The sequence below is a fragment of the Ziziphus jujuba genome, chromosome 4 (genome assembly GCF_031755915.1).
Source record: "Ziziphus jujuba cultivar Dongzao chromosome 4, ASM3175591v1".
Lineage (NCBI taxonomy): Eukaryota > Viridiplantae > Streptophyta > Magnoliopsida > Rosales > Rhamnaceae > Ziziphus > Ziziphus jujuba.
In genome coordinates this window covers 13216970-13226242 of record NC_083382.1, presented here as the reverse complement: position 1 = coordinate 13226242, position 9273 = coordinate 13216970, and the positions used below count along the sequence as shown (strand labels likewise).

The 9273-nt window shown below is 30.2% G+C and overlaps 1 protein-coding gene across 1 annotated transcript; it reads right to left on the bottom strand.

Annotated features, from left to right (window-relative positions):
- Positions 1-2494: 2494 nt before the first annotated feature.
- LOC107417405 (GDSL esterase/lipase At2g42990-like) lies at positions 2495-5253 on the bottom strand. Its single transcript, XM_016026022.4, has 3 exons — positions 4745-5253; positions 4113-4605; positions 2495-2823 (listed from the first exon to the last, which is right to left on the bottom strand). The coding sequence occupies exons 1-3, from the start codon at positions 5111-5113 to the stop codon at positions 2630-2632; spliced, it is 1056 nt and encodes a 351-aa protein (XP_015881508.3). The 5' UTR covers positions 5114-5253; the 3' UTR covers positions 2495-2629.
- Between the last annotated feature and the right edge of the window lie 4020 nt (positions 5254-9273).

Below are 9273 nucleotides of genomic sequence, written 5' to 3'. Positions count from 1 at the left end.
GGTCTTGAGGAAAAGTTTTAAAGTTAAATGATTATTTTCATATTGTAATTTATTTTACTTACTAAGCTTGTTTCAAGGTTTATTTTTAAACTAGTTATGACAGGTTACGTATATCATATCCAAGTATCTATGTTATTTGTATGGTATTTAGCTAATGTATTTTTCTTTTCATTTGACTATGATGATAGTAGATATTTTTTTTTTGATAATTTTGATATATATATTATATTGAGTACTTTCAATATTTTGCAATTTGTTCATGCATAATATTTTGATCTTTGATTGGTAATTTTATAATATAATCCCAAGCCCATATTCAAAAATTAATTGAAGAAGTAGATCAACTATCTGATGATTCAGAGACATCTGATGAAGCTTCTAGTCAACCCACTGCAGAATCATCCACCTCTAAATCAAAAGGCTCTTTGGATCATCTACAAGATGAGCTGACTATCAAGACAGTCAAGACCCATATGATTTAGGATCCGACTGAGTCATAATCAACAGAAGGAATCTCTGACAAAACAAAGTTATTTTCAATCACTGCTCATTCCAAATCAAAGAGATCACGAGACTTTACTGTTCAATCACTATTCATGAACAGTAAAAGATGCCGAAAGCAGATCACTGTTCAATCAACTGTTCACCGACAGATCACTGTTCAATTAACTATTCACCGACAGATCACTGTTCAATCAACTGTTCACCGACAGAATCATTTCAATCAACAGGAGCTGCACATGCAACCAAGACCTCCTTTGCCTATTTAAAGGAGCCTCATTTTCCATTCATAATCAAGTTTTTTCAATTGAAGCTTTGGATGAACGAAGTCTAGAATTAGAGAGAGTTTAGAGAGTTTCTGGCAGAGTTTCTCCTCTTTTCTCCTTCTTCTTCTTTTCTTCTCCACAATCAATTGTAATCAATTTATTTATTTTGAGTGTTGAGTGCTTGTAATCAACTGATTCTTCAATCAAGTAAGCATTCATATTTTCATTCAATTATTTTCATTCATTTTAACTTTTATTTATATTGCTTGGCTGGTTATACCGCCAAGCAAACTCTGCCACAATTGATTTATTTTAACAGTTTGATTTATGGAGGAAAGAAGAAGAAGGAGAAAAGAGGAGAAACTCTGCCAGAAACTCTCTAAACTCTCTCTAGCTCCGTATTCACTCCAAAACTTCAATTGAAAAAACTTATTAGGTTTGTGATAATATTTATGATGAGAATATTTATTGTTTCTAAAAGTACTAGGATTTTTATGTGATTTGTGATACCATATTGTTGACAAAAGTTTCCTAATTCGTATTTAGTTTTCTTTTTATCATTATTTAGCTGATTAGCTATTTTCATATCAGTACAGATTTTTAATCCTTCTTTTTTGATTATTGACACTATATCTCCATAGGTTAATGAATCGTAGTCTATGTGACCACTATCATTACTGAGGACATTTCTAATTTTTCTAACAAATAATTGGGGTAGACCATTAATAAATTTTTCTTTCCAAAAAGGTTGATTACTATCATCTCTCATCATGATTCCAGTGGTAAATGTTTGTACATACCATTCGAAATCACTAAGGGTTGGACAATGTAAATTGATTAATTGACTATGAATTCTTTCTGTGACAGCTGTAGGAGTTCCTATAAAATGTCTTATTATTGTAGCTAACAAGGTATTGACTCCATCAGGGACACATTGACCTAGTGATTCATCAAATATGGGGAATCCTTCTTCATCTTTTTTAATAGCATAAATGATTTCTGATTTAGACTGATCTGTTAAATGTTTTTCCCACCAATAGTGTAAAGTACCAGTAAAACCTGTTACTAGTAATTCAATTATTTCTGGTTGGTTAATGTTTTGATTAGTGAAATAACTATTAGCAACCATGGACATGTGATGTAATTTGTTTAATATTTCTTGTTCTTTTAATCCATCGATATTCCATTCATATAGTTTATCAGAACTAATAGAAAATTGATTTTTAGGATTTGATTCTTGAAATTCAGGTGATAAGGGTTTACTAAAAGTGTTGAATCTTGGTTTATCGGTTTTAAGTCTATTGATATGATTATCTCAACAATCACACACTAAAGAACAAAAAGCTCAAATATTAACTAGTCGGAAAGAAACAATGTTAGAACTTAAACTTAATATATTATTTTTCGATTTTCTAGAAAAATACTATTATCATATTTATTTATATATATATATATATATATATCATTGCACGAAAACCAAAGGGGTCAACGAAACAATTGCTTTTTTTTTTTTTTCTCCTTTTGTGCTCCGAAGCTTTCATATTAATATTTAATTTGAGTAAGCAATGGTTGACATTATATCTTATATATATTTAAAATTTTGTTAAAATGGGTATATTCTCCTACCATCCTATACGTGCCATATATTAGATAATATATTATGTAACGTTTTCATTTCACAATAACTACCTAATATAAGGTGTCTATATAATGGCAAGGAACACACATCCGTTATAACATATCTGTATATATTTATATAGCCAAGTAGCTGAGGAAATTACACAACACATTGGTACAACTAGAACACAGAAAAATAAATTCTATCCTTTATTTTTTCCCCTCGAAGAAAACTAAAAGAATAATCAAGAAAACTCCTTTAGCAGCAAACCAGTCATATTATCGACGATGATCTTATTAGTTCTCTCAGTAGCATGAAAAGCATCCCAATATACATATTTATTAGCGTCTGTGCATGTCAATGGATTACTCTTACTACAAAGACAACTTACCTCAAATGTCCCTGTTGAACAGCATGCTACTCTAGCAACATCAAATCCTGCAATACATCAATCCCACAACCCAGATTATAATATATATAAGTTTGATTTCATCTAAAAACCAAAGATTCAAACAAAATTATTATTCACCGAATCTAAAACTACCCCAAGAAAAATATTTAATTTATGGTTTTCCACATTAAATTTCTCATTACTATTTACATAATACATTATCATCACCATTTTCACCATACATTATACATAATGCATTGAAATATGTCAAATGATTGTTTATAATATTTTTGATGGCGATTATGATGGCTGAAATATTTGGTCCAGTGACGATGTCGTAGAAGTAGAGGGTTAGTTTTTCTAAGTTAAATTCGAAGAAAGGAGAAGCCAAAAGCCATGGAAGATAGCCCTACAATGGAAGAGGAAACCAGAAGCCATAGTCCTAGGAAGAAGAAAAGGGGGTGCGTGTAACAGGATTTCTTTTTCAAAATCCAAAAATTGAAAAAAATAAAAAAATAAAATGGCAAGCTGATGTGGCAAATATATTGCACATGGCATATGATGACTTGGAGTGGTACCAGCTGACCTGGTATCAAACTCTGTCTTGTTTCCAGATCTTGAAACCCTATCTATATCATTTAGTGTGTTTTAATTACTCGATGTAGGAACGCAATCACATTTCCAAAAAAGTTTCAACTAATGAGGAGGAAGCAGTGAAATCCTATTAACCATCTAGAATCAATTGAATAGTGCTCCTATTTAGTCAGCTCCACCTTCTCGAGTTAAATCTCGCTAGATAATAGATAGACTTTGCAAATTTGAGAGCAAGAACAATTTGAGATCCATAAGCTCTAACAATATTAGATAATGTACATGAATCATTACTTTTGTTGGTGATGATTTAAAATTTACAATATTTTATTAGACATTCATGTAGAGGAACCTTGTTTTTGGTTTTGATTAGCTAGCCAAATATAAGATTTCTAAAGACATTCCTAAACTTTAAGATGTATGGCTCATGAAACAAATTAACGTTAACTCATAGAACTTTCTGTTGGTTTTTTATTTGATTATTAAAACTTTAAATTTAAGGTGAATGTTTTTGTTCCTTGTAGGATAATACAAATGATATTGTGGCAAATGCATTATCTTACTTTAAGTCCTATTGACTTTTTCCAAAATATAAGAATATGTTTCATTGTAAACTAGCTTGAATTGGCAAACAGAATGGAAAATGAAAATCACAAATAATATAATTGAAAAGTAGGAAAAAGAATGGGGGGAAAAAACAACAACAACGAATCAAAAATAAAAAATAAAATAAAAAAAGACTTACCAAATGAAGCTGGTTTTTTGATGATCTGATATGCGATATCATACATACTTTCTGTAAAAACTAATTTAAGCTCAGGAAGGTCTTGATTAAGCTTTGCCACCAAACCTTTCAACTTCTCATTAAAGTTCACAGCCACCTTGTTGTATTCCTCTATACACTCATGATTGCCAAATATATTTGTGGTTCTCTCCAATGGTAAACACCCCATTGGAGGAAGCCCAGTTAGTGATATTTTCCTAGCACCAAGACTGTATATTTCTCTAAGGAAATTCCCAGAGAGTCCAATAAGGAAATCCTGGTATTGTTCAACAGTGAACTCGGATTGTCTCAGTGGGAAAACATAGTAGTTCTCCAGGAAATCATTGGTCCCTAAGCTTACCAAATACAATGCCTCCCTCAAAACATAATTTGCCTTCCTATGGCCAAGATAGGCTCTCAATTTGCTCTGGTAGTCCTTGTAGTATTCCACTTCCTTCCAAAGAGGTATAACATTCTGCAATATGGAATAACAAATGAAACATTGAAAAAAATTTTGAGGTTTGGAAAAGCTAAAAGCAAATCATTTTTTGCATGAAACTCTGTTAAGAAAATGAACACACACAACTGAGACTTAATAATATAGGGGGACTTACAAATACATCAGAGGTAGCATTGTCATAGCCAGTTCCAGCAGAAGCAAAGCAAACCCCAGTTGTAAAATCTGAAATGCTATACATGCTATCCAAATAAGCAGGTACAATGGGTTTGAGCCCAAAAGCCTCAGAGATAAAGTCTGGAAGAATACGGCCATTGGAGAACCTCCCAGTTGGACGACCACCAAAAAAATCACGCCCATAAGGCTGGAAATTGCTCTTGAGGAGTGTGGGAATCACATTGTTATTCCCTGCATCCACAGTTGAGTCCCCAAATACTATAATGGCTGGAACTTTTGCTCCAGTTTTGGCAAAATGGATTAGTAGCAATTGAGTAAACAAAATACATGAAATGTATAAGTTTGCCATTACTAATATTGTTGCTAGTTTTGTGCCAGGAGCTTATACCTATAGCACAGACAAGCTAAAAAAATGATTATATAGTGGGATATCGGGTTGTGGGGTTTTGATGCAAAACTGAGAGCTAAAAAAATGATTATATAGTGGGATATCGGGTTGTGGGTTTTTGATGCAAAACTGAGAAAACCAAGGAATTTATGGGTTTTTTTTTTCTTTTTTCTTTTTTTTAATTAAGGCAGAAAGTTTGGTGGGAGTGTTTAATGGTGTATAAATCTTAGTCCAACTACCTTGGCGACAATTTTAATCTCATTCTTATACGCTTAAGAAACCTGGATTATTCAAGGGATGAGTGGTAAGCAACAGACCAGCAATGCTTTTAGTCTGAGAGCATACGTCCAGCTATCCCAATTATTTCATAGACTTTTTTTTAATAGTGGTTTTAAAAAATTAAGATTTGGAAGTGTGACCCAAAAAATCAAAAAATTAACAAAGTCATACGGTTTAGACTTGGAGGATGTATGTGCGGCAGGACTTAAACAAGAATATTGCTACATTTACTGCAATTTGCACAATTTCTTGCATATATGTCTAGGTAGAGAAAATGTCTCACATGTAACGGATATGCTATGCCATTCTTTGTCATTTTCAATTATTATGTAAAAAGTAAACCGAACAATTTAAAATTATATACAGAAATAAAGTATGTCGACTTTATAAGATAATTATTACATATTCAATTACAAATGATTTGTTATATTATATTATTTATATTTTTTGTTATATAAATTTTTTTTTTTTCCCCTACATTGGTGTGTTTGGTATATGCCATGGACCAATGAGAGAAAAGAAAGATGGAAAGGGTAGATATTAAGGTAGAGAAAGATTTTTTTTTTTTTTTTCAGTTTTTTTCAGCTTTCCTTTAGTTCAATTTTATCCAGCTTCCTACTAAACAGAGAACATAGGCCTGATATCCACAATAATTTACCAAAATATAGAAAGAAAGGAAGGGAAAAAAAATTAAAAAAATTAAAAAATAAATCTGAAAGTGATACGTAGAAAAGGTTTAATGTATAATTGCTATTGTATTGCATGTCTTTCCAACTTAAAAGTTGTGGCTAGTGGTCCTTGGAAGTGTTAGCTACCACCAAAATTTCAGGCCAGGTTGCAAACTTTATCATTTGTGGGTGTATGCAAAAAGATAATCATATAAATTAAGGTTCACATTTTGAGTGGAAGGGGAGAGAATGGTTTAAATGTGGACAACAGACAACGACAGATTTCCAATTAAGCTAACTTGAATGTGTAATGCTATTGAAATTAATCATTTTGGAGAAGAGTTTTTTTTTTTTTGGCCATTTATGAATTTTACCTGTGACCATGCCGCTGTGCAATCAAATCTGGCTAAGTATGTTCCCAAACCTCTGTTACTGAGCTCCTGTTGGCTTCTAACTCTTGCAGATTTTTAATGGTCTTATCAAGATATATAAAATTTTCAAATATTCTTTTCTTTTTTTTTTTTTAAAGGTAAACTTGGAATAAAAAGATTGTAATGGAGTGTTATATAAATTTAAACGCATACGGAATCAATCTTAATATATTTGTACACCTCTAATAATAAAAATGAACTTTGTTCAGCAAGCCCTAACTTCTTCTCTAACAAACAATAAACGTGAGTCTCAAAATCCAAAAAAGCCTGAAACACTATACCACCTGTGGGTGAAATCATTAAGGTCTTATTCAATTCAGTCTTAATGGACATCTTCTTCGATCGTGAGTTTCCAAAAGGGTTTTCTGAGATAGCATTTTCTAGATTTCTAAGTGAAGTTTATATTTTGACTACAGGAAATGATGAAGTCATATTCGTTCTTTATTTATTTTGTATAAGTTCAACGTTTTGACAAAAATGATTTTTCATAATAAAATCATTACAAAAGACTTATTTTATTATTATTATTATTATTTTTTTTTTAAGAAAAGGAAACATACTTTCTATGGCTAAAGAAAGTAAGCAATCCCAGCTTTGTTAGGAATTAAGCAACCAAATATATTGAAAAGTAGAGAAAAGAAATTAATAAAAGATTTGTGTAATTAAAACTCAAATCTTGGAACTCAACCTCTTTAAAATTGGAACAAAAGAAAATAGTAGATATGTATTATATTATAAATAGTCAGGCTATAAAGTTTTTAATATAAGAACTCGTATGAGACTTTTTTTTTTTAATTTTTGGATTGCATCGAGAATTAAATTTAAAATTATATTAATTAATTATGGAGTTCCGGCAAGATTCATTTTTAAATAGGATTTTAATATATCTCTAAATTCATATTTGATCATTTTTTAAATTTTAAACCATAATTGTTAATGTGATTTAATGGTTGTACCTTATTTGAAATTGACTGATATTATAAATATGCACAATTTTTGTTTTAATTACATAAATATTTTATTTGAAATTGACTAATATTATAAATATGCACAATTTTTTTTTTAATTACATAAATATTTTGTTGTTAACCAACTGTATTAAATGGGTATAATTGTGAAAGGTAACATGTGGGGAAAAAAAAAAGGAGTAATTATATAAATGTTATATTGCTAAAAAAACATTGATAAATATTTTAATTAGATATTCAATAATTATGATTACACATAAATGAGGGATGAATTTATGACAAAAAAGAATAAATGAGGGATGAACTTTGAACAAAACTGATAATAGAATAGTTGTGAATTTAAATCATGCCCCTCTTTCATTTTCACATTAGAAAAGTTTATTTGAAATACGGGATTGTGTTGGCTTTTTTAAATTTGTCGAATATGTTGGATTAAAAATTTCAAATAGAATAACCTTATAGTTTGTTTGGTAAAAGGGAAAGTATTGAAGGAAATTAATTTTTAAAAATTAGTTTTCTGGGATTCAATTTCACAATAATAAGTTTTCTCAGGATTCTTTATAAAGTGTTTGGTTGATTATAGAAGAAAATAAAACTTACAAGTAATTAAATAAGTTTGTGCATTAAAATTAAATGATAAAATTGTATTTAAAAAAATACTTGGAACTAATTTCCTAATGAATTTTAAAATGATACATTTTTATGATGATTCATTTTTTCTATGTCAGTTTTCTATATTGTGAGATTTATTTTCTATTGGAGTTCACAAATTTTTCCTTTTAAAAATTATCCAAATAAGAAAAAAATTTATTTTTCCAAAAAATTTTAGATTCTCATCAACTTTACCATTATCTAAATACTCCATTAATTCAATCAAATCCATTCCCCTAGTTTATTTATTTATTTATTTATTGAATGAGCTCCCACAGTTCATAGTGGGGGAATTTGACCCACTACCCATCAAAATAAAGGGTTACGGATATTTACACTTTCTTTCTCCAGATTTTTTTTCTTTTTTTTAATCTACCCACTACTTTCTATTTTACTCTCAATCAAACTAAAAATTATTTTATTTTCCTTTTCTCCTTCCTAAAAGCTTTCAATCTCTGCACCTCTATTTTTTTTTTTTTTTTGGCCCCCTTCTTCTTCAAGCAAAATCCATACACTATCCTATTGCAAAAAAAATAAAAAATAAATAAAACAAATAAAAAAATATATCCTACTCCACCTGTGCTTTCTTTTTATTTTCAATTTCTATTTTATATTTCTTTTATCTATGCATAAAAAAAAAATTTGAAGAAAGGGCATGAGTACTCATCGAAGCAATCCCTTATAACTCTTAATATCACAATAGCAATAATGGAGGACACTGACATCAACAACAACCATAACCCATAACGCTTTCTTCTTCTTCTTCTTCTGCATGGCCTCCTCCATCTTCATCTTCATATTCATCTTGTTTCTTCTTCCTACTCTCACCCCCTCACGACTCTCTTCTCCAACTACATCCCTTTAATATGTGGAAGACTCAGTTTGTGCAATCCCAGACCCATGTATGCTAGTTTTAGTATTTTTGTGTTTTTTAAAAGAATTTATAGATTAAGGATATGATTGAAATATTTGAAAAAAAGTGGGTAGATTAAAAAAAAAAATTAAAAATAAAAGACAGATTTCATTAAAACCATTTAAACAGGATTATTGGGTTGAGCCCCAAAAATGATGTCAACAAGAAAAAAGGCCCAAAGGCCATATCAATACTCAAAACCTCAACCCCA